Consider the following 25342-nt stretch of genomic DNA (forward strand, 5'->3'; position numbering starts at 1 on the left):
TGCATATATGATATAATATTTCACCACATAATAGGGTAGTTGAATATCTTGATAATCTAATGAATATCCTTGTCATATTGACAAAGTACTAAATGCACAGTTTTTAGATGAAATAAACAAAATAACAGATTACGGCTTACAACAATTATTGAAAACACTCGGTGCCTCACTTTGCAAGCGTGTGCATTGAGAGGGCATGACGAGTTTCCATCTTCTAATAATCGTGGAAATTTTATTAAAAAAAAGCGGAACATAGAAAGTTAAATCTGAGATGTAAATTGGAGTCAGCCCCAGGTAATTTTTCATCCTGGCTCCGCCCCTGGGTGTGTTGCATGCCTAACTTATCAGTCGGATATTCGGAAGTGGTTTATGATAAAGCATGACAAGGAAAGTGGCAGTACACAGAAGCCATCAGCATCTGAAAAGTCTTCATCAGCTGCTTCACAGCGGGAGACGATTATAAGCGTACAAAATTTCTCTATGTGGAGTTATATTATGATTCATTTGTCTCCATAGTAATTATTCTAATTTGTATATATGTTTTTGTTCTTGTGCTTAGGATCCTGGAGGCAATGAGAACACCGGTAGAAAGAAAACTAACAAATATTTTGCCAATGATAAGACTAAGAGTGACAAAGAACAAGAGATCTCAGGAAAACGGAAAGCCCTAAAGGAAGAGGCTGAATTGAAACCACCTCCTCACAAGAAACAACACATAGTTGATGAGAAGGATGTTGATGACTTTGTCTCGAGTAAGACCGGGGCTAGTACTACCCCAACTAAGAAGTTGAAGAGTGTTTCTGGTAGAGGAGTTGTGAAAAAATCTGAAATTAATGATGAAAGTGATGAAGACGACATTCATAAGAATCAATCAAAAAGCAGGGGAGGGGGTAGTAGGGGTAGAGGTGCATCAAAGGCAGAGGCTGTTGTTGGTAGAGACATGGATATTGATGAGAGTGACGAAGATGACATTCAAAAGAATCAATCAAAAGGCAGGGGAAGGGGTAGTAGTAGGGGTAGAGGTGCATCAAAGGGAGAGGTGTTGGTAGAAACATGGATGTTGATGACAATGAAGAAGATGACGATGAAAAAGACAAAAAACCTGCTGGAAGAGACCGTGGTGGAAGAGCTGCATCAACATCCCCTGCTGCTGGAAGAGGTAGAGGCTGGGGAGGACGAGGTGGATTTGCGAATTTTGGTGAAAGGAAAGATCCTCCACACAAAGGAGAAAAGGTCAGTTCTTACTTGTCACTTAGTAAAAGTGAATCCACCCCTCTTTAATGTTGCTAATGGCAATACCTGTTTCTAACCTCTATCAGGATGTCCCTGAAGGTGCTCCTACTTGTTTAGCTGGGTTGACAATTGTAATTAGCGGAACACTTGACGGGTATATTCTCTAATACTTTCTCAATATGAAGTCCCATATATTGGTTGTCAAATTCTTTATATATGTTTGAACATGTTACTGATTTCTGCTAAGATTTTTACTGTTGCTCTTCAGTAATTAATAATTTCAAAGGAATAAAGATCATATTGCCCCTTATTTTATTTTTTTTTAAAACAGAATTATTAGCCATCTTACGTAATAAAAATTGACGTTTACGCACAACGAAAAAAAGTATATACAAAATCATCACAACACCACGAACAGCACATAAAAAAAAACAACACAAAACAAACAACAAAGCACCTCAAATTAAAAGTATCTAATAACCTTGTCTGGATGGATCAAATAACCCTTGTATTTTAAAAAGTATCAAATAAAACCCGGAGTTGTCTAAATAGAATCAAAGTGTCTCTTCACTAACTTGCTGACTTAACCTCCTGAGATTGATCTTTGTGCAAGCTAACGTGGGTAGTGAGTCAGGCTTTATATAACTAAAGGCGTATATAATCATCTTTGACCGTGGAGGTGGGTCCAAGCATGCCCCCACCAATTCCATGATGCCTTCTTGGTTCCGTATGGCCCCTAACCTGATTGCAATGTCAACTTTTTGCTTTGTCTTCGTTTATGCTTATATTTTCAAACGTCCTTCATGTCTCCTTGTTAGGTTGCTTTTTGTTGTTTGTTTGATCAAACAACCTTGGTTATTTGTTTCCATTTGGGCATGTTGTTGGTTGAATCATCTTTTATTTGGGCTGCGTGTAATATGGTGTCTCTACATCTCATTCTTATGATATAAAATTTCATATGTTCGAGAAAAAAGGGGCTATTATCCCTCAATATTAATCCAAGAGTCTATTTGATATTTTCCCATACATTTCCAGAAGCTGCAATTCTATTATTAGGTTGTTAAAGTTAGTTAATATGGTTGTTCTTACTCTGAGATTGTTTCAGTTTGGAACGTGAAGAAGCAGAAGATTTGATTAAACGTCATGGTGGACGAGTGACTGGATCCATCAGCAAGAAGACGGTTGTTTTATATTCCTCAGCCCTTGAAAATTGATTAATCATTTGTACATGGATTGCATTTTTATACGCTCCTTTCATTTGTCCAGAGTTTTCTCCTTTGTGATGAAGACGTTGAGGGTCGGAAATCCAGCAAGGCTAAAGAGCTGGGGTTTGTTATCTCATCAATTTAGTTTTTCCTTCTTCTTCTTGTTCTCTAACCCGCTGTCACTTTCTGTGGATATGTAGCACTCCATTTCTAACTGAGGATCAATTGTTCGATAAGATTCGTGCATCAAATAAAGGAAAAACACCTGTAAAGGAAGTTCAAAAGAAACCCATGGAGAAGGTTGCTGCATCTCCTATCAAAAAGAGTCCTTTAAAAGAACTGAAGAGTATGGCCAATCAATTTTATGATCCCTTTACTTCAACTACATGCATTATGTGTCCATGCAATTGGTTATTCCTTCAGAACTTTGAAAATTTTGTGCCAAGACAACAATAATAGAAATAATATTATAATAGTATGTACACTTCACAAGATACTTGAAAATGAAGATGTTGTAAAGTGTAATATTTAACTGCATATGATTCTTGGTGATGATTTTCACTTGAATGCTATTTCTATTCTCTTATATTAACCTTCCCTCCCTCTTCCATGGATATTTTTTTTAATGTTTCAATGATATCATTCTATCTGATTCCTTTTCTTTTCATCCATTATACAAGACTGTGTTCTATTTGATCTTTTCATAGTGGGCAAATTTAAGAATTTGCTATTTCTTGTAGAAGAACAAGATGGAGAATCCCCTGTCAGAAGTGTGGCTTCCAAAGTTTCAGGTATTTCTCCTGTATTGAGGAAAGATCGGAAGACTGATGGTACTACATTGCCATGGACAGAGAAATATAGACCAAAGGTCTTTAACGACATTGTGGGGAATCAGTCCATTGTATGTACTATTCGAGATCATTTTGGGTGTATGTTGTTTGCAGAATAGGGTTTTGATATTTGTGATACATCCAGGTGAAGCAACTTCATGACTGGCTGTCAAACTGGGATGCACAATTTCTCAACACTGGCACTAAAGGGAAGGGGAAAAAACAGAGGGATTCAGGTGCAAAGAAAGCTGTTCTACTTAGTGGTCCACCTGGAATTGGGAAGACAACAACTTCAAAGGTGGTTTGCCAGTTACTTGGTTTCCAGACAACTGAGGTAATATTAATGGATACAAAGGTTTGACTCTGGGAATCTAATTGTTCCATATCTCTCACTCACCTTCTTCGTTCCTAGGTTGATGCCAGTGTTAGTCGAGGAAAAGCTGACTCCAAAATCGGAAAAGGAATTTGTGGTAGCAGAGCTAATACTATCAAGGAGCTTGTTTCCATTGCGGCCTTCACGCTCAAAAACGACCAGTCTGTTTTCTTCTTCTATTATAACATGTTCCTTCAATATGGTTTGGTATGTATGTACTCTATAGTGATGTGTTCTTTAATATCTCAGATCAAAACATCCAAAGTCTGTGCTTATTATGGATGAAGTTGATGGCATGTCTTCTGGAGATAGGGGAGGAGTGGCTGATCTTATTGCAAAGATTAAAGTATCCAAAATCCCCATCATATGCATCTGCAATGATCGCTACAATCAAAAATTAAAAAGTCTGGTGAACTATTGTGATTTACTGAACTTCCACAAACCTACAAAGCAGCAGGTTCCATTCTAATTTACTTTATTCTTGTGCATTAGTTTCTTTTTTGTTATACCATTTTCTGGCTATAATTGGCATGAACAGGAAGCACTATAAACCAAGTGGTAATTGTTTTGATGATTTTCAATTCCTTAGGTGCCCATCTTGGAGTGGAAAAGAACACAAAATAGTGTCCTGCTTAGAACACTGGCTTTTTATAGATATGTTTTAACTTGTTTGGCTAGTAAAATATAGTGGATCCGGTCACTATTTGTGATGTTTTAATATAATTAGGAGCCATTGGTAGTTGAGTATATATAGTTGTTTTCCATTTTCTGGTGAACAAATTTCTACATTTTTGTGATGATTTATTGTCTTCATTAAAGTTGATAGAAGGACTTATCAATGTAACTACAAATGAACAATAATATATGTTCTGCTTGCACATTCTGGAAGATAAAATAATTGATACTCAATTTGAAATATGATAGATCGCAAAGAGGTTGATGCAAGTTGCCAAGGCTGAAGGACTCCAAGCCAATGAGGTATGATTTCTAGCATGAGTGTTCTCTTAACCTCTCCTGACATAATAACTTTTTTTCTAAGAAACAAGCCCTAATGCTATAATTGAGAAAGCTAAGCATAAATAGTGAAGGCTGGTTTCTAGAACTTCAAAAACAAAACTTTCTTTCTGAACATGACCTGAACCTTATAAACTGTAGATAACCACCAGAAATGTCTAGCAAGGCTTTTTTTCTGATATCTTTCTATAAAAGCACATTTATTTTAAAATAGTGAAGCCTTATGATGTCGTGCTTTTGTTATTTCAGGTAACACTTGAAGAGCTCGCTGACAGAGTCAATGGAGACATTCGAATGGCATTAATCCAGCTTCAGTATATGAGCCTCTCCATGTCAACTATTAAATATGATGACATTAGACAACGGCTTCTTAGCAGCGCAAAGGATGAAGACATCTCACCCTTCACCCCTGTTGATAAGTATGTGTTTTTTAGTCATAATTCTGATTTCTATTTTGCCTCGCGTGTTGGTTATGGTACTTAGCATGCTTTCTATTGCTTATGTTATTCAATACCAATTTATGGTTGATGTTTGTCACTTTTCTCGTGTTGGGTTTAGCATAATGAGCTATTGTCTTGTAGATATCTACACGTATATTTGAGAATTGTAAGCTACTTAGCATTGTCAACTTGTTGATAGCTATAGTTTCCCTAGAATAATTTATGGTTAGAGAGTGGGAGAACACAGAGCTGAGACCTTCACATTTTTTACAACTTTTCTATTCCCTTATTACTATTCTTCACATCAGCCTACCCTATTTATCTCCTTAACAGTAGCCAACAGTTGACCTTGGCATTGTCAGTTGCCCTTTCTTATGTGTTATTAAATTATATGCAATAGCCCAAATGCCAGCAAACACATATAGACATACAGGAACAAGCAGCCATGATGAGAAAAAAATTGAGGTCTACATTATTATTTTACATTTGAGCTCAATGACTGAGACATGTTTTTGTTTGTAGGTGATAATTGTGTAACATTCATATTTCGTGAATGAATTGGCTAGGTGTTTGTATCTTGTTGGTCAAGACCAAGGTAACTACACCTTAGTTGGATACATCTTCATAAAATGTGATCACTTCAAAAAAGAAACCTTAATGAACCCTAGGAGTTCAACTGATAATGTTACAGATTACCAAGAAGAGTTGGTTATGTTTATATCATTGGATTATGTCTTATACACCAAGAATGCTGAGTATGCCAAATGTCCTATAGTAGCATTTCCAAAATTATACTAGCTAAAATATGAATATGGTTGTTACTGTATTACTTGCATATTAAGTTGTTTCTATTCACCAAACTTGTTTGAAGTTGCCAATGATCTATGTGGCAGTGGAAACTTCTTTTCTTTCATCTTAGTTGCTCCCTTCTTCACAAGCCATCAAATTATATTGTTATTGGATTGACATATTTACTCTTTTACATGGTCAGGCTGTTTGGTTTTAATGGGGGGAAATTGCGAATGGACGAACGAATAGACTTAAGCATGAGTGTCCCTAATCTAGTCCCTCTTATTGTACAGGTTTGCTCTTTCTCTATGAAAAAAAGTTTCACTTTAAATTGGGACATGATCTTTAATATGATTTATATATCAAATGAAACAACAAAATCATATTAATTTTTTGATCATTATCCAAAAAATAATCTGGTTATGATCTAGAGACAATCTTATACCAAAAAAAAACTCAAACTTTGACGATTTTCCAATTAGATGGTGATCTGTGACTCCAAATAGGCTCAATGTACCCATATACTATTAATGGATTAATATTATCTTTCAACTTCTTACATAAAATTTTGCTCCGTAATTCGTGCTTTGGACGAATGTCTCACTCTTGATGAAAAACAATCTTTATTTGTCAATTTATCTTTGGAGGAATGGCTCACTTGAATATGAAAGCTGCTTTGTGTTTATTGGAAGAAAGTATTTAGCCTTGTGTCAAATTATGTTCTCTATGGTTTGTAGGAAAATTATATTAACTACAGACCAAGCTCAGGTGGCAAAGATGATAGTGGGATAAAAAGGATGAATTTAATTGCCCAAGCTGCTCAATCTATAGCTGATGGAGATATAGTAAATGTTCAGATCCAGAAATATGTACAGTGGCAACTCTCTCTTTTAGGAAGTCTCGTGTCTTGCATAATCCCGTATATTTTCTTATCACAACTGGAAAATTTTATGTTCCCTGGCATCTTATGTTGCATCTTAATGATATTAATTCTTTCTCATGTTTTTTCTTCCATTTGTTGTAATAGTGCTGCGCTGTTACATGGGCAAAGAGAGATACTTACACAGGTGAGTGATGTCAATTTTAATGCACAATGTAGTTTCGAGCTACATTAATTTTTATTGTGTTAGCCTCCTCTAGGGAAAAAACCCTTCTCTTAAAAGTAAAAATTGAAATTTTCAAATACAGTTTACCGAATGTTGCTTGTTATGTTGTTTTGAGCTACATTAACTTTTTTTGTTCATTTTAATATTTAATAGAGTTGGATTTCTCAGTTATATACATTTTTTTTACATCCTTGTGTTTCTACTTTTTGTGACCATAACCAGTGTTTTAAGCTGTTTCGATTAGCATGGTATATAACAAGCTGGCTACACTTCTCAGGGAGAGCGCAACATTAATAGGTTTGGTGGATGGCTGGGTAAGAATTCAACAACGAGGAAGAATTTGAGGATTTTGGATGACATGCATATTCATCTTCTTGCATCTCGTGGATCTTGCTCGGGAAGGTATCTTATTTATGCCGGACCCTTATGTTTGATATGACATCTATGGTTCTTATAGTGCCATGAAACAATAGATCTTTTGTTCTGGGAATTCACTGGTTCATTAATATTTTTTCTATCTGATTGAAACTTTACTTGATTATAAAAAACTCATCACTGTGCTAATAATTGCATAGTGCCCTAAATTGCTAATTTTTCCTGTAAAATTGCTTTAATCCTTCAATGATTTTATGCAGGTCAACATTGAGAGTTGATTTATTTACCACTCTTCTTAAACACATGACTCTTCCGCTCAGAAACCTTCCCAAGGTTAGACATAAAGGATAAAACATTGTTATTTTAATGCTATAGTGCTGTAATCTCCCGCTGGGTTGTTTTGATATCTGGAAAAATCTATATTTGTTATGTTTTTATAAAAATTCTCTATACCAAAAAATTTCACTTTAAATTGGGACATGATCTTTAATATGATTTATATATCAAATGAAACAACAAAATCATATTAATTTTTTTATCATTATCCAAAAAATAATCTGGTTATGGTCTAGAGAAAATCTTATACCGAAAAAAAAAACTCAAACTTTGACAATTTTCCAATTAGATGGTGATCTGTGACTCTCAATATGGTTATATTATAACGCTTGCTTTTGCAATGTAGAACTTTTCTTACTTTAATTTCCTGGAGATTCTCTAACTTTCTGTTCCTAATAATTGATAGGACGAAGGTGTGCAGAGTGTTGTGGAATTTATGGATGTTTATTCTTTAAGTATGGACGATTTTGATGGTATTGTTGACATGTCAAAATTTCAGGTGAAAACTGTGTTTAGATGATTTAGATCTGAAATTCATGAAGCATCATCTATTTACATGTATATTATTATTGTGTTTTATCCATCAGAGCCATCCAAATCCTCTGGATGGCATACCACCTGCAGTGAAATCAGCACTTACGAGGGCATACAACAAAGGGAGTCTTTCTCGTGTTAGAACTGCAGACTTAGTCACCGTGACTGGAATTAAAAAGGCTGTTAAGAAGCGGGTTTCAGCAATGTTAGTACAGACGCTGAAAATGAAGAAACTACAGACGCTGAAAATGAAGAAACTTCAGACGCTGAAAATACAGGTGTCATTTCCTTCTATATGCCTTTATATTCATTATCCTTGCCTTATTCTTTTGGTTCAATCCGTATTCTTAGGGCTTGTTATTTGGGTTAACAACTAAAGTACCCTTGGCCCTTGTTTGAGACTATTTCCAAATAATTTCTTTATCCAATCAACCATTACTTCAATCACATCCTTCAAATCATCAATGCAAAACTTTTTTATTTGAATAATTATAAAGGTAAGTTTATTATCATCATTGTACCAGAAAATGATGAGCTCTTCAGATGCTGAAAATACATGTGTCATTGCCCACTTTAGCCTTTATATTCATTATCCTTGCCTTTTCTTTTTGTTCATTTCGATTTCTTAAGGATTGTTGGAGATAGTTATTGGGTTAAATCAGATTATTTGAAATAATATGTTAAGAGTTTAAGTTTAAAGTCAAGGGACTAAATAATCCAAGAAAAGGGAGTGAGAAGTCGAAAGAAATTTAGACTACAAATCTGTATAACCGTTGATCATTTTATTCAATAAATCAAAACAATAACATAAGCCTCCTATATATAATGGATTAATCCAAACTGATAGATAACTACTATAATGCTAATGACAATTATCCTAACAACTAATTTAAATTTATTAACAATAATTAGTATAATAACCTTAACTTTGCTGGCCACGTGTCTTCTTGGTCACCCTTCTAAACCCTCATCTTTGTTCCTTATCATAATCTTGTTTGACGAGAAACAAGAAAGTTGATTATTTGGATCAAAGACTAATAAAGAGGTAATAAAGATTAAAAATAATTGTAGTTTTGGTATTTAAATTATTGAAAAATTGATGAAAAAATTGGATGGGGTGACCCACATCAATCAAACAAGCTTTTAAGAGGCAGAAAAATAAATGGATTCCAAGGCCATCTTGTTTGTTTTCTCTTTTTGGTTTAAATGCTAAACTTTTGTTTTTATCCTTCAGAAGATGGAGATGAGAATGAGAAAAATGCAGAAGTGGATCTCCAGAATTTGAAATCAAGAGGTTGTTTTTCATATAATAGTAATTGATTTATTTTATCATCTATATGCTTGCAAATAAATAAATATAAACAAGAACGTTTTTGTGCAGGATATCAAGTGCAAATGGACCTGAAGGGTGGTGGTGGTGGAAGAACCCCAAGCGCAAAGAAGGCACCATCGGGTAGAGGAAAGGGCGGCGGTCGGGGATCCAGAAAAAAATAATATGTATGGAGCTGTCATTTTCTTCGAGATTACATTGCATTTAGTTTGATAACAACGTAATTTTGTGCTACTCTCAATAGCTGTTATAATCTTTTCTCTATGGTTTTCCCTGTTATATAATATTTTTATTTTTTTTATTTAAAAAGTTAATATTAAAAACCATACTTAATATTCCTAATTTTAATGTAAATTGTTTTTAAGTATAAACTAAATCTCATTTCTTATTACTTGAATTATTTTATAATATTATTTAGATTAAAATTTATTTTTAAAATTATGATTAAGATTTTTGTATTATTATTTTTATTTAATTTGTTCTTGAATTGTTTTTGATAGGATGTAAAATTTATTATTTTTTAAATTATTTTAATTTTTATTAATATAATAATTGTAACTTTTTTAAAGGTTATAATATAAATATATATATTTTTTATTTTGATATACACAATTTAAATAAGACATCTTTATTAAATTTTCACATTACTGTAATTTAGAAGATTTAGAAAATATTAAAGCTAATTAAGTGGCTCTTATACGGAATATTAATCAATAATGGTTAGTATTTTTATTATTATTATAGTTATTTATTTTCTTATATTTTGAAATATTATCATGTTTCACATTACTGTAATTTAAAATGTCTAAGCCTATAAAATTTAACATGTTTTTGATGATTCGAACCTTTATAAAGGATAGAACTTTTAAAACCTTTGAATTTTTAAGTTTTAAAAGAAAGTTATGCGTGTTGAATATCTAATAGAATTAGTAAATTCAGTTATAGCCTTAATTAACAATCATGTGATAATTTGATGAGTTTGAGTGTTAATTTCAAGTCTCATCTAATTATCTAATGTAATCAGTACACTCAATTTTTGAAAAAAAATAAAAAAAATCATAGCGATGATTTTAATATGTCACCTATATTTGTCATTTTTTGTTAGCAATTAATAGGACATAATTGATATACTTATTCTTTTGTTTTTTAAATCAATAAATGGTTTAGGTAAACAAGACTATGGGATTTTAATGTCTCAATTACTATTGAATCTTTTATAATCTTTAACGTTTTTTTTTTCACTATACGTTCATAAAAGTAAATAACCCTCTTAGACATGGTTTTCAATCTAACCTATATCATTATCTATTTTTGTTTTCTCAATATTTCAAACAAGATATATATATATATATATATATATATATAAAATAAATAAATAAATGAAGCAGGAATATTATTTTATAAATTTTATTTTTTACTTAATAAGATAAGTGATTGAAATGAAACTTTATATATATATATATATATATATTATATTTTATTTTAAAAATAAATAATTGTTTTAATTAAGAATTTGGATCATATCAGTAAGTTATTAATTATTATAAATTTGATAATTTAATAATAGTATGGTTTCACATCACAATTTCAATTTAGAAAATAAATATATATTTTAATTTGATAACTATGTCAAATTAAAAGAATTAACTGACTTAAAACGGTTGTATCTTACATTTAATTATTTAAAAAATAAAATATAAGTGGCAAAATAGAAACCCTAGAGATTTAAAATAAATATTGAAAATATTATTATTACCTTACAAAATATTGGAAAGAATTATAATTTTGCAAAATGATGTGTGATTAGCCAAAACCTTTCGGTTCTTAGCAATCGTCTGAGAGGGGGAGAAGCTAGTTTGATAACAGCGGTGGCCGGAGACCTCTGGAAGTGCGAATGTGTACGCACGTCAATACGATCCTCTCTCTGTCTATTGCGTCGAGTTCTGTTGCCATAGCGGAGGGCGTCGTCGTTTTCTCAGCCTAAAACGCTGCTCTTCAAAGCTTGCTTGCAAGTCAAAATCAGTGTAAATTATTTTCCTCTTCTTTCTCATCGCCGTCCTTTTCTTTCTTTGTTTTCTGTTTACATTTCATTCTTGTCATCTAAAAGCGATGAGATTACTATCATTATTATGTTTAAAACCCTAACCGGTAGTGTTATTTTGTCACTGGTTGAACTTTCTTCTCAGGAAGCAATTTGAATATATATATTTCTTCAACTATCAGTAGTATTTATATGTTAATATAAGTTGACATTGTACAACTATCATTACGTCTCATTTCTTCTGAGTTTGAATTTTGTTTCCGTGGCAGCCTACTTGTGAAGTGAACAAGAAAATAATTAGTTGCATTATAGAGAGAGATACACGAAAATGGTGAGTTCTAATACCTGTTTTTTGTTTTCGTTATCATCATGCAATGATTTTAGAAACTATTTAAGGCATATTTACACCCAACTTGTATTGTATTATAACTGCACAAGACATCATTTGTAGAACCATCTATCTGAATCATTATTTAAATGTACTTGCTGTGTGTTGTTGCATGTCTAACTTATCAGTCGGATATTCGGAAGTGGTTTATGAAAAAGCATGACAAGGACAGTGACAGTACACAGAAGCCATCGGCATCTGAAAAGTCTTCATCAGCTCCTTCACAGCAAGAGAAGATTATAAGTGTACAAAATTTCTCTATGTGGGGTTATATTGTTTCATTTGTCTCCATAGTAATTATTCTAATTTGTATATATGTCTTTGTTCTTGTGCTTAGGATCCTGCAGGCAATGAGAACTCCGGTCGAAAGAAAACTAGCAAATATTTTGCCAACGATAAGACTAAGAGTGACAAAGAGCAAGAGATTGAGATCTCAGGAAAACGGAAAGCTCTAAAGGAAGAGGCTGAATTGAAACCACCTCCTCACAAGAAACAACACATAGTTGATAAGAAGGACGCTGATGACTTTGTCTCTAGTAAGACCGGGGCTAGTACTACCCCAACTAAGAAGTTGAAGAGTGTTTCTGGTAGAGGAGTTGTGAAAAAATCTGAAATTATTGATGAAAGTGATGAAGACGACATTCATAAGAATCAATCAAAAAGCAGGGGAAGGGGTAGTAGGGGTAGAGGTGCATCAAAGGCAGACGCTGTTGGTAGAGACATGGATATTGATGAGAGTGACGAAGATGACATTCAAAAGAATCAATCAAAAGGCAGGGGAAGGGGTAGTAGTAGGGGTAGAGGTGCATCAAAGGGAGAGGTTGTTGGTAGAAACATGGATGTTGATGACAATGAAGAAGATGACGATGAAAAAGACAAAAAACCTGCTGGAAGAGGCCGTGGTGGAAGAGCTGCATCAGCATCCCCTGCTGCTGGAAGAGGTAGAGGCTGGGGAGGACGAGGTGGATTTGCGAATTTTGGTGAAAGGAAAGATCCTCCACACAAAGGAGAAAAGGTCAGTTCTTACTTGTCACTTAGTAAAATTGAATCCACCCCTCTTTAATGCTGCTAATGGCAATACCTGTTTCTAACCTCCATCAGGAAGTCCCTGAAGGTGCTCCTACTTGTTTAGCTGGGTTGACAATTGTAATTAGCGGAACACTTGACAGGTATATTCTCTAATACTGTCTCAATATGAAGTCCCATATATTGGTTGTCAAATTCTTTATATAGGTCTTTGAACTTGTTACTGATTTCTGCTAAGATTTTTACTGTTGCTCTTCAGTAATTAATAATTTCAAAGGAATAAATTTCATTTTTCCCCTTATTTTATTTTTTTTAAAAACAGAATTATTCGCCATCTTACGTAATAAAAATCGACGTTTACGCACAACGAAAAAAAGTATATACAAAATCATCACAACACCACGGACAGCACATAAAAAACAAAAACAACACAAAACAAACAACAAAGCACCTCAAATTAAAAGTATCTAATAACCTTGTCTGGATGGATCAAATAACCCTTGTATTTTAAAAAGTATCAAATAAAACCCGGAGTTGTCTAAATAGAATAAAAGTGTCTCTTCACTAACTTGCTGTCTTAACCTCCTGAGATTGATCTTTGTGCAAGCTAACGTGGGTAGTGAGTCAGGCTTTATATAACTAAAGGCGTATCTAATCATCTTTGACCGTGGAGGTGGGTCCAAGCATGCCCCCACCAATTCCATGATGCCTTCTTGGTTCCGTATGGCCCCTAATCTGATTGCAATGTCAACTTTTTGCTTTGTCTTCGTTTATGCTTATATTTTCAAACTTCCTTCATGTCACCTTGTTAGGTTGCTTTTTGTTGTTTGTTTGATCAAACAACCTTGGTTGTTTGTCTCCATTTGGGCGTGTTGTTGGTTGAATCATCTTTTATTTGGGTTGCGTGTAATGTGGTGTCTCTACATCTCTTTCTTATGATATACAATTTCATATGTTCTAGTAAAAAGGGACTATTATCCCTCAATATTAATCCAAGAGTCTATTTGATATTTTCCCCATACATTTCCAGAAGCTGCAATTCTAGTATTAGGATGTTAAAGTTAGTTAATATGGTTGTTCTTACTCTGAGATTGTTTCAGTTTGGAACGTGAAGAAGCAGAAGATTTGATTAAACGTCATGGTGGACGAGTGACTGGATCCATCAGCAAGAAGACGGTTGTTTTATATTCCTCAGCCCTTGAAAATTGATTAATCATTTGTACATGGATTGCATTTTTATACGCTCCTTTCATTTGTCCAGAGTTTTCTCCTTTGTGATGAAGACGTTGAGGGTCGGAAATCCAGCAAGGCTAAAGAGCTGGGGTTTGTTATCTCATCAATTTAGTTTTTCCTTCTTCTTCTTGTTCTCTAACCAGCTTTCACTTTCTGTGAATATGTAGCACTCCATTTCTAACTGAGGATCAATTGTTCGATAAGATTCGTGCATCAAATAAAGGAAAAACACCTGTAAAGGAAGTTCAAAAGAAACCCATGGAGAAGGTTGCTGCATCTCCTATCAAAAAGAGTCCTTTAAAAGAACTGAAGAGTATGGCCAATCAATTTATGATCCCTTTACTTCAACTACATGCATTATGTGTCCATGCAATTGGATATTCCTTCAGAACTTTGAAAATTTTGTGCCAAGACAACAATAATAAAAATAATATTATAATAGTATGTACACTTCATAAGATACTTGAAAATGAAGATGTTGTAAAGTGTAATATTTAACTGCATATGATTCTTGGTGATGATTTTCACTTGAATGCTATTTCTATTCTCTTATGTTAACCTTCCCTCCCTTTTCCATGGATATTTTTTTTAATGTTTCAATGATATCATTCTATCTGGTTCCTTTTCTTTTCATCCATTATACAAGACTGTGTTCTATTTGATCTTTTCATAGTGGGCAAATTTGAGAATTTGCTATTTCTTGTAGAAGAACAAGATGGAGAATCCCCTGTCAGAAGTGTGGCTTCCAAAATTTCAGGTATTTCTTCTGTATTGAGGAAAGATCGGAAGACTGATGGTACTACATTGCCATGGACAGAGAAATATAGACCAAAGGTCTTTAACGACATTGTGGGGAATCAGTCCATTGTATGTACTATTCGAGATCATTTTGGGTGTATGTTGTTTGCAGAATAAGGGTTTTGATATTTGTGATACATCCAGGTGAAGCAACTTCATGACTGGCTGTCAAACTGGGATGCACAATTTCTCAACACTGGCACTAAAGGGAAGGGGAAAAAACAGAGTGATTCAGGTGCAAAGAAAGCTGTTCTACTTAGTGGTCCACCTGGAATTGGGAAGACAACAACTTCAAAGGTGGTTTGCCAGTTACTTGGTTTCCAGACAACTGAGGTAATATTAATGGATACAAAGGTTTGACTCTGGGAATCTAATTGTTCCATATCTCTCACTCACCTTCTTTGTTCCTAGGTTGATGCCAGTGTTAGTCGTGGAAAAGCTGACTCCAAAATCGAAAAAGGAGTTGGTGGTAGCACATCTAATACTAATAAGGAGCTTGTTTCCAATGCGGCCTTCAGGCTCAACAAGGACCAGTCTGTTTTCTTCTTCTATTTACATTTATAATATGTTCCTTCAATATGGTTTGGTTTGTATGTACTCTATAGTGATGTGTTCTCTAATATCTCAGATCAAAATATCTAAAGTCTGTGCTTATTATGGATGAAGTTGATGGCATGTCTGCTGGAGATAGGGGAGGAGTGGCTGATCTTATTGCAAGCATTAAAATATCCAAAATCCCCATCATATGCATCTGCAATGATCGCTACAGTCAGAAATTAAAGAGTCTTGTGAACTATTGTGATTTACTGAACTTCCGCAAACCTACAAAACAGCAGGTTCCATTCTAATTTACTTTATTCTTGTGCATTTGTTTCTTTTTTGTTATACCATTTTCTGGCTATAATTGGCATGTACAGGAAGCACTATAAACCAAGTGGTAATTGTTTTAATGGGCTATCTTATTGAATTGGATTAACTGGAAGCATTTGTAATGCTGATGATGTGTGTTAACAGTATTTCATTGAGGGTGACTGCATCCTGAATTATTTCTATCTTGTGTTGGGATCACAGAGGGTTTCAAACTAGGTATTTTGATGATTTCAATTCCTTAGGTGCCTATCTTGGAGTGGAAAAGAACCACAAAATAGTGTCCTGCTCAGAACACTAGCTTTTTATAAATATGTTTTAGCTTATTTGGCTAGTATAATATAGTGGATCCAGTCACTATTTGTGATGTTTTGATATAATTAGGAGCCATTGGTAGTTGAGTGTATATAGTTGTTTGCCATTTTCATGTGAACAAATTTCTATATTTTTGTGATGATTTATTGTCTTCATTAAAGTTGATAGAAGGACTTATTAATTTAACTACAAATGAACAATAAGATATGTTCTGCTTGCACATTCTGGAAGATAAAATAATTGATACTCAATTTGAAATATGATAGATGGCAAAGAGGTTGATGCAAATTGCCAAGGCTGAAGGACTCCAAGCCAATGAGGTATGATTTCTATCATGAGTGTTCTTTTAGCCTCTCCTGGCATAATAATTTGTTTTCTAAGAAACAAGCCCTATGCTATAATTGAGAAAGCTAAGCATAAATAGTGAAAGCTGGATTCTAGAACTTGAAAAACAAAACTTTCTTTCTGAACATGACCTGAACCTTGTAAACTGTAGATAACCACCAGAAATGTCTAGCAAGGCTTTTTTTCAGATATCTTTATATAAAAGCATATTTATTTTAAAATAGTGAAGCCTTATGATGCCGTGCTTTTGTTATTTCAGGTAACACTTGAAGAGCTCGCTGACAGAGTCAATGGAGACATTCGAATGGCATTAAACCAGCTTCAGTATATGAGCCTCTCCATGTCAACTATTAAATATGATGACATTAGACAACGGCTTCTTAGCAGCGCAAAGGATGAAGACATCTCACCCTTTACCGCTGTTGATAAGTATGGGTTTTCTAGTCATTATTCTGATTTCTCTTTTGCCTCGCGTGTTGGTTGTGGTACTTAGCATGCTTTCTATTGCTATGCTATTCAATACCGATTTTATGGTTGTTTGTCACTATTCTCGTTTTGGGTTTAGCATAATGAGCTATGGTCTTGTAGATATCTACATGTATAGTTGAGAATTGTAATCTACTTAGCATTGTCAACTTGTTGATACCTATAGTTTCCCTAGAATAATTTATGGTTAGATAGTGGGAGAACATAGGTCTGAGTTGCTTTGATACCATTGTTATGTACCAATTATAATTTTTGGTCAGAGAGACTGATTGAACCATAGTTGTCAATAGCGCCCGTAGCGCTAGCTATAGCGAATAGCGTAGCGTAGCGCCCCCTTGTAGCTATAAGGCGCTATAGGCTACACACTTTCAAATAGCGCCGCCTTTCTAGCTATAGCGCCAATAGCGCCAATAGCTATAGCCCCTTTATAGCGCCGACTTTTCAAATTCTTCTCTTTTTCTTCTTTTCTTTTCCAATTCTTCTCTTTCTCTTCTTTTCTTTTCCAATTCTTTTCTCTTTCAATTCTTTTCTTTCCTATTCTCTAGTCGTTTTGTCTTCTACAACCATCTTCTACAGCCAAATCGTTAACTTGCTTGTAAGTTTTTCATTTTATAGTTTAGATTTATCATTTATATAAGTTTTAGTAATAGTTTTATATTTATTTATTTATTTTATTTTGTTTTGTTTAGTAATAGTTTAAGAATTAATGGTTTTTATGTTTTAAACTTTTAATTTTGTGATGTTTTTTATTTTTGATATTTACATGTTTTAGCGCTTTATTTTCAAATAGCCCTCGCTACGCTATTCGCTTTACGCTATAGCCATGAGAAGCGTTGGCGCTATTTAGCGCTATACGCTATTGACAACTATGGATTGAACACATCATTGTGGGAGTGGTGGGGAACAGAAGTTCTCACTCTATCTATATGCCTCACCCACAGACCTTCACATTTTTTACAACTTTTCCATTCCCTTATTTCTATTCTTCACCTCAGCCTACCCTATTTATCTCCTTAACAGTAGCCAACATTTGACCCTTGCATTGTCGGTTGCCCTTTCTTATGTGTTATTGAATTATATGCAATGGCTCAAATGCCAGCAAACACATATAGACATACAGGAACAAGCAGCCATGATGAGAAAAAAATTGAGGTCTACATTATAATTTGAGCTCATTGATTGTGACAGGTTTTGTTTGTAGGTGATAATTGTGTAATTTTCATATTTCATGAATGAATTGGCTAGGTGTTTGTATCTTGTTGGTTAAGGCCAAGGTAACTACACCTTACTTAGTTGGATAGATCTTCATAAAATGTGATCACTTCAAAAAAGAAACTAAAATATGAACACTAGGAGTTCAATTGACAATCTTACAGGTTGCCAAGAAGAGTTGGTTATGTTTATATCATTGAGTTATGTCTTATACACCAAGAATGCTGAGTATGCCAAATGTCCTATAGTAGCATTTCCAAAACTATACTAGCTAAAATATGAATATGATTTTTACTGTATTACTTGCATATTAAGTTATTTCTATTCAGCAAACGTCTTTGGAGTTGCCAATGATCTATGTAACAGTGGAAACTGCATTTCTTCAGTCTTCACAAGCCATGAAATTATATTGTTATTGGATTGACATATTTACTCTTTTACATGTACAGGCTGTTTGGTTTTAATGGGGGGAAATTGCGAATGGACGAACGAATAGACTTAAGCATGAGTGACCCTGATCTAGTCCCTCTTATTGTACAGGTTTGCTCTTTCTCTATGTAAAAAGGGCAAATTTATACATGAACTTTCTCAATTGGAGCCAAGGAATGTATCACTCTTGATGAAAAACAATCTTTATTTGTCAATTTATCTTTGGACGAATGGCTCACTTGAATATGAAAGCTGCTTTGTGTTTATTGGAAGAAAGTATTTAGCCTTGTCAAATTATGTTCTCTATTATTGGTAGGAAAATTATATTAACTACAGACCAAGCTCAGGTGGCAAAGATGATAGTGGGATCAAAAGGATGAACTTAATTGCCCAAGCTGCTGAATCTATCGCTGATGGAGATATAGTGAATGTTCAGATCCGGAAATATAGACAGTGGCAACTCTCTCCTTTTGGAAGTCTTGTGTCTTGCATAATCCCGTATATTTTCTTATCACAACTTGAAAATTTTATGTTCCCTGGCATTTTATGTTGCATCTTGATGATATTAATTATTTCTCTTGTTTTTTCTTCCATTTGTTGTAATAGTGCTGCGCTGTTACATGGGCAAAGAGAGATACTTACACAGGTGAGTGATGCCAATTTTAATGCACAATGTAGTTTTTGAGCTACATTAACTTTCAAATACAGTTACCTAATGTTGCTTGTGATGTTGTTTTGAACTACATTAATTTTTTTTTGTTCATTTAATATTTAAGAGATTTGGATTTCTCAGTTATATTTTTTTTAACATCCATGGGTTTCTATTTAAGCTGTTTTGATTAGCATGGTATATAACAAGCTGGCTACACTTCTCAGGGAGAGCGCAACTTCAATAGGTTTGGTGGATGGCTGGGAAAGAATTCAACAACGGGGAAAAATTTGAGGATTTTGGATGACATGCATATTCATCTTCTTGCATCTCGAGGATCTAGCACAGGAAGGTATCTTATTTATGCCAGACCCTTATGTTTGATATGACATCTGTGGTTCTTATAGTGCCATGAAACAATTGATCTTTTGTTCTGGGCATTCACCAGTTCATTAATATTTTTTCTATCTGGTTGAAACTATACTTGATTATAAAAAAAACTCATCACTATGCTAATAATTGCATAGTGCCCTAAATTGCTAAATTTTTCTGTAAATTTGCTTTAATCCTTCAATGATTTTATGCAGGTCAACAATGAGAGTTGATTTCTTTACCCCTCTTCTTAAACACCTGACTCTTCCGCTCAGAAACCTTCCCAAGGTTAGACATAAATGATAAAACATTGTTATTTTAATGCTATAGTGCTGTAATATCCCGTTGGGTTGCTTTGGTATCTGAAAAATCTATATTTTTTATGTTTTATAAACATCACCATGATCTAAAAATTCTCTATACCAAAAAAATTCACTTTAAATTGGGCCATGATCTTTAATATCAATATATGATTTATATATCAAATGAAACAACAAAATCATATTAATTTTTTTATCATTATCCAAAAAATTATCTGGTTATGGTCTAGAGAAAAAATCTTGTACCAAAAAAAAAACTCAAACTTAGACGATTTTCCAATTAGATGGTGAATCTATGACTCCAAATAGGCTCAATATGGTTATATTATAATGCTTGCTTTTGCAATGTAGACCTTTTCTTACTTTAATTTCCTGGAGATTCTCTAACTTTCTGTTCCTAATAATTGATAGGACGAAGGTGTGCAGAGTGTTGTGGAATTTATGGATGCTTATTCTTTAAGTATGGATGATTTTGATGGTATTGTTGACATGTCAAAATTTCAGGTGAAAACTGTGTTTAGATGATTTAGATCTGATATTCATGAAGCATCATCTATTTACATGTATATTATTGTGTTTTATCCATCAGAGCCATCCAAATCCTCTGGATGGCATACCACCTGCAGTGAAATCAGCACTTACAAGGGCATACAACAAAGGGAGTCTTTCTCGTGTTGTTAGAACTGCAGACTTAATCACCCTGCCTGGAATTAAAAAGGTTCTTAAGAAGCGGGTTGCAGCCATGTTAGAACCAGTAGATGAAGAAGGCCTACAGGATGGTAATACTGATGCATCACCAGAAAATGAAGAAACTTCAGACGCTGAAAATACAGGTGTCATTTCCTTCTATATTCCTTTATATTCATTATCCTTGCCTTATTCTTTTGGTTCAATCCGTATTCTTAGGGCTTGTTATTTGGGTTAACAACTAAAGTACCTTGGCCCTTGTTTGAGACTATTTCCAAATAATTCGTTATCCAATCAACCATTACTTCAATCACATCCTTCAAATCATCAATGAAAAATACCCTCCTATCTTTTTTATTTGAATAATTATAAAGGTAAGTTTATTATCATCATTGTACCAGAAAATGATGACCTCTTCAGATGCTGAAAATATATGTGTCACTGCCCACTTTAGCCTTTATATTTGTTATCCTTGCCTTTTCTTTTTGTTCATTTCGATTTCTTAATGATTGTTGGAGATAGTTATTGGGTTAAATCAGATTATTTGAAATAATATGTTAAGAGTTTAAGTTTAAAGTCAAGGGACTAAATAATCCAAGAAAAGGGAGTGAGAAGTCGAAAGAAATTTAGACTACAAATCTGTATAACCATTGATCATTTTATTCAATAAATGAAAACAATAACATAAGCCTCCTATATATAATGGATTAATCCAAACTGATAGATAACTATAATGCTAATGACAATTATCCTAACAACTAATTTAAAATTATTAACAATAATTAGTATAATAACCTTAACTTTGCTGGCCACGTGTCTTCTTGGTCACCCTTCTAAACCCTCATCTTTGATCCTTATCATAATCTTGTTTGACGAGAAACAAGAAAGTTGATTATTTGGATCAAAGACTAATAAAGAGGTAATAAAGATTAAAAATAATTGTAGTTTTGGTATTTAAATTATTGAAAATTTGATTTAAAAATTTGATGGGGTGACCCACATCAATCAAACAAGCTTTTAAGAGGCAGAAAAATAAATGGATTCCAAGGCCATCTTGTTTGTTCTCTCTTTTTGGTTTAAATGCTAAACTTTTATTTATATTTTTTTACCTTTCAGAAGATGGAGATGAGAATGAGAAAAATGCAGAAGTGGATCTCCAGAATTTGAAATCAAGAGGTTATTTTCCATATGATAAATTTATTTATTTTATCATCTATATGCTGTATTGCTTGCACATAAATATAAACAAGAATGTTTTTGAGCAGGAATTCAAGTACAAATGGACCTGAAGGGTGGTGGTGGACAAACCTCAAGCGCAAAGAAGGCACCATCGGGTAGAGGAAAGGGTGGCGGTTCAGCTTCAGTAGATAACAAGAAAGGAGGCCGCGGATCTGGATCCGCCTCCAGAAAAAAATAATATGCTGAAAAATGGTATGGAGCTGGAATTTTCTTCGAGATTACGACATTTAGTTTGATAACGTAATTTTGTGCTACTCTCTATGGCTGTTACAATTTTTTTTTCTTGCTTTTCTTTGTTTAACTTGTCTTCTTATTAGTGTAGTACCTACCACTTGTTTTTTTGTCATATTATTTTATTTCTGGAGTTTAGGGGTGATGAATGTGGTGGGGAAGTTATGACATAAATACAATTTGATTGCTCTTTCTAACTTCTCTTCTGATATCGAGCTATGATGGATGGAATGGTTCTTGAAAATGAGAGATATTTTATCAACCCCTTTTTTTTAACTACTTTTATTGTGTGACAAATGATTAAGGAATATATCATTACTTTTTTTTTTAAATTAAGATTTTAACTTGTGTTAGTATAATCTTCAGCTGTCATGAACTTCCTCATTCCATAAAAGTGAATATTGTTAAAGGATATGTCCCACAAAGCAAAATCTTGCCATTTTTTATTACTCTATGGTTCTTCTTTGACATATATATATATATGGCATAACCAGTGGAGGGGCCAATTTTTAATCTATTAACAATATTAAAAAGAATTGAGATAAATTATTTTATGTAAAGAGTGGACCAATAAAATTAGTAACAAAGTTTGAAAATTGTATGATGGAGAAAAGAAAATGAATAATAATAATAATAATAGCATCCAAATTTATCTGATCCTTGACCATCAATCCATCCGTGATCCATCTTGTTCTTATTCTTGTCTCCATTCTTCTTCTTCTTCAGCCGGCAAGCTCAACTGCACGACGTCGTTTTGAAGAGGATCCATCCATGTACGGTGGGATTATTCATTTATTTATTTATTGCTTAAATCATCTATCTCCCTCTAATGAGGGCGGGCTTCTCCAGAAACCGGTGCCGTAGAATTTGCCCCACATTTCTCTCTCAAATTCTTCTTCCTCCTCAGTTGATTCATCCTGGCCGCCGGCGATTTGGTTCCTGATCGTGGATTCCAACTCCTCTATACTCGATCGTCCACCACCGATATTATGTTGCTGCTGCAGTAGGAGGAGAGAATTATTATAATTATTATTATTATTATAATCATTATTTCTAAGCATTCGCCGGCGTTGTTGTTTCCTCCACGCTTTTCGTACAATCGCTGACGGAACCTTATACACGGCGAGTAGCAGCAGATTCACCGTCATGCAAGGGCAACAACACCAGATCGCCGCGCAATTAGCTGCAGTCCCGCCGACTACCTCCCCTATCCTCCGACGCTTATCTTTTCTAACTAGCGGCGATTGCTGCTGCGACAACCTTGACATCTTTATCTTAAACTTAAGAACCAATCCGCGAAACAAGGGTCAATTCTTCAAGTGAAATTGAAAATCTTGAGAGAGATTGATAGAGCAATAAAGAATTCGCAGACAAGTAGTACTGCTGGTGAAGAGTATCGAGAAACAGCCGGATAAAAGGATTTACGGCCGATTCTCTCTCTCTCTAAATATATATATATTGTCTCTATATATATATATAATATACATTTATAGTCTCTTGCTACCAAGAAAGCGTCGTTTAACCGAAGGCGCGTCTCCACGGTTTTTTAAATATTAATTTTCTCACTATTTCTTTATTCATATTTTTATATATAATATTTTTATTTTTTTATTTCAAAAGTTAATTTTAATTGTTTTTAAGTAGAAACTAAATCTCATTTCTTATTACTTAAATTATTTTATAATATTATTTAGATTATAATTTATTTTAAAATTATGATTAAGATTTTAGTATTATTATTTTTATTTAATTTGTTCTTGAATATAAATATATATTTTTATTTTTATATACACAATTAAAATGAGATTATCTTCAATTTTCACATTACAGTAATTAGAAGATTTATAAAATATTATAGTTAATTAAGTGGGTCTTTATACATAATATTAATATATAATTGTTAATATCTTTATTATTATTATGATTTATGATAAGTAAATTTTATTATTTTTTATTAATATAATAGTTGTAGTTTTTTTAAAGGCATATATTTTTGTTTTGATATACACAATTTTGAAATGAGATATCTTTATTAAATTTTCACATTATAGTAATTTAGAAGATTTACAAAATATTAAAGCTAATAAAGTGGGTCTTATACATAATATTAATCTATTATTATTATTATTATTTTTAATTAAAAAAGAATTAGCATGACACTCCACAACTATATTTCGTTTAAACTCAAAACGCTTTATTATTTAATCGAATTATGATATTATTTATTTAGTTTCTTAAATTGGTTATTGAAAATCAAATATAATAGGTTTAATTCTCATTAAATTGAAATAAGGTCATGCATGAGATAGAGTAAGGTAAAGATAATTCGGGTCAAAGTTGTAATCTTAAAGTGATCTATTTATTTATAATTGATCGGACCTAATTGATCTCTATTTCAGATTAATATGATATTGTCATAAAATTAAAATGAAGTTAAATTATAAATTCAATTAAAGAAAATTTACAAAAGTAAATGAATAAGTGAGTAAAAATTAGTAAACACAAAACTTTACCAAATAAAATTGTAAATGGATTGACAAATTTACTTTAGTTATTTTAGGTCTATTTGATATTTGATTTTTACTTGCCTATTAATTAAATTAAACAGGTCAACATAATTTCAATTAAAACCCAAAAATACATTTAATTAATATTATATTTTTTTTGGTTAGTTAGTTTTCAACCATTACAAAAATAGTTTTTAATGATAATTTTATATTTAATTATCAATTGTGATGTGGATTATTTTCATTAAAAAGTTTCCAAAGTTTAAACAAGTAAAAAATATATTATTAATTGTAAATTTTGTTAGTATATATATTATAATTATTTCAATTCAATTTAATTATTAAAATTCAATTTCATATGAATAAATAAATAAATTATATTTAAATCTCATTGACTACGACATAATTTAGTATTTCAATCTTCTTAGTTAATTAACCCTAAATGTCATCCATCTAATGTGATTTCTTTTTGGTCCATACAAATCACCAAATATTAATATTATGCCAAATTATAATAAACTTGATATCATTTAAAATTTACTCATCAAGAAAATAAAGATCATTATCAAGAAATTTAAATGTGATCCGAACCAACCACTTTTTTATATTATTATTACTATTAATAGTCTTAT

The 25342-nt window shown here is 33.0% G+C and overlaps 3 protein-coding genes across 4 annotated transcripts; 2 read left to right on the forward strand and 1 right to left on the reverse strand.

Moving 5' to 3' along the window:
* The first annotated feature begins 369 nt into the window (after positions 1–369).
* Positions 370–9729, forward strand: LOC124925221 (replication factor C subunit 1-like). The gene is given in 23 exon segments (XM_047465192.1): positions 370–465; positions 560–842; positions 1079–1233; positions 1320–1387; positions 2339–2414; positions 2500–2561; positions 2639–2784; positions 3179–3339; positions 3414–3602; positions 3681–3802; positions 3891–4098; positions 4566–4619; positions 4905–5074; positions 6087–6177; positions 6622–6803; positions 6912–6951; positions 7268–7392; positions 7626–7698; positions 8108–8200; positions 8289–8476; positions 8479–8513; positions 9470–9529; positions 9617–9729. Coding segments are annotated over 23 exon segments (2790 nt in total).
* Positions 9730–11359: 1630 nt separating this feature from the next.
* Positions 11360–22465, forward strand: LOC124928110 (replication factor C subunit 1-like). Of its 2 annotated transcripts, XM_047468638.1 has the most exons (23): positions 11360–11589; positions 11876–11937; positions 12123–12239; positions 12332–13009; positions 13096–13163; positions 14121–14196; positions 14282–14343; positions 14421–14566; positions 14960–15120; positions 15196–15384; positions 15463–15584; positions 15680–15887; positions 16500–16553; positions 16838–17007; positions 18726–18816; positions 19022–19203; positions 19312–19351; positions 19582–19706; positions 19942–20014; positions 20458–20550; positions 20636–20879; positions 21850–21909; positions 21999–22465. In XM_047468638.1, the coding sequence occupies exons 2-23, from the start codon at positions 11935–11937 to the stop codon at positions 22148–22150; spliced, it is 3114 nt and encodes a 1037-aa protein (XP_047324594.1). In that variant the 5' UTR covers positions 11360–11589; positions 11876–11934; the 3' UTR covers positions 22151–22465. The 2 variants fall into 2 exon arrangements, with proteins under 2 accessions (XP_047324594.1, XP_047324595.1); XM_047468639.1 differs by lacking the exon at positions 11360–11589 and having other exon boundaries at positions 11812–11937.
* Positions 22466–23015: 550 nt separating this feature from the next.
* On the reverse strand, positions 23016–23471 carry LOC124925222. The gene has a single exon (XM_047465193.1). The coding sequence runs from the start codon at positions 23469–23471 to the stop codon at positions 23016–23018; it is 456 nt and encodes a 151-aa protein (XP_047321149.1).
* Positions 23472–25342: the final 1871 nt, after the last annotated feature.

Source organism: Impatiens glandulifera, chromosome 2, assembly GCF_907164915.1.
Source record: "Impatiens glandulifera chromosome 2, dImpGla2.1, whole genome shotgun sequence".
Lineage (NCBI taxonomy): Eukaryota > Viridiplantae > Streptophyta > Magnoliopsida > Ericales > Balsaminaceae > Impatiens > Impatiens glandulifera.

What these genes read in the sequence shown, in the direction of transcription:
- LOC124925222 (XM_047465193.1), bottom strand. Translation starts at nt 23,471, where the DNA reads ATGTCAAGGTTGTCGCAGCAGCAATCGCCGCTAGTTAGAAAAGATAAG.
- LOC124928110 (XM_047468638.1), top strand. An exon ending in TTGGTTTCCAGACAACTGAG is followed by an intron (nt 15,385 to 15,462) that starts GTAATATTAATG and finishes CTTTGTTCCTAG; the next exon opens with GTTGATGCCAGTGTTAGTCG. An exon ending in GCAAACCTACAAAACAGCAG is followed by an intron (nt 15,888 to 16,499) that starts GTTCCATTCTAA and finishes GAAATATGATAG; the next exon opens with ATGGCAAAGAGGTTGATGCA.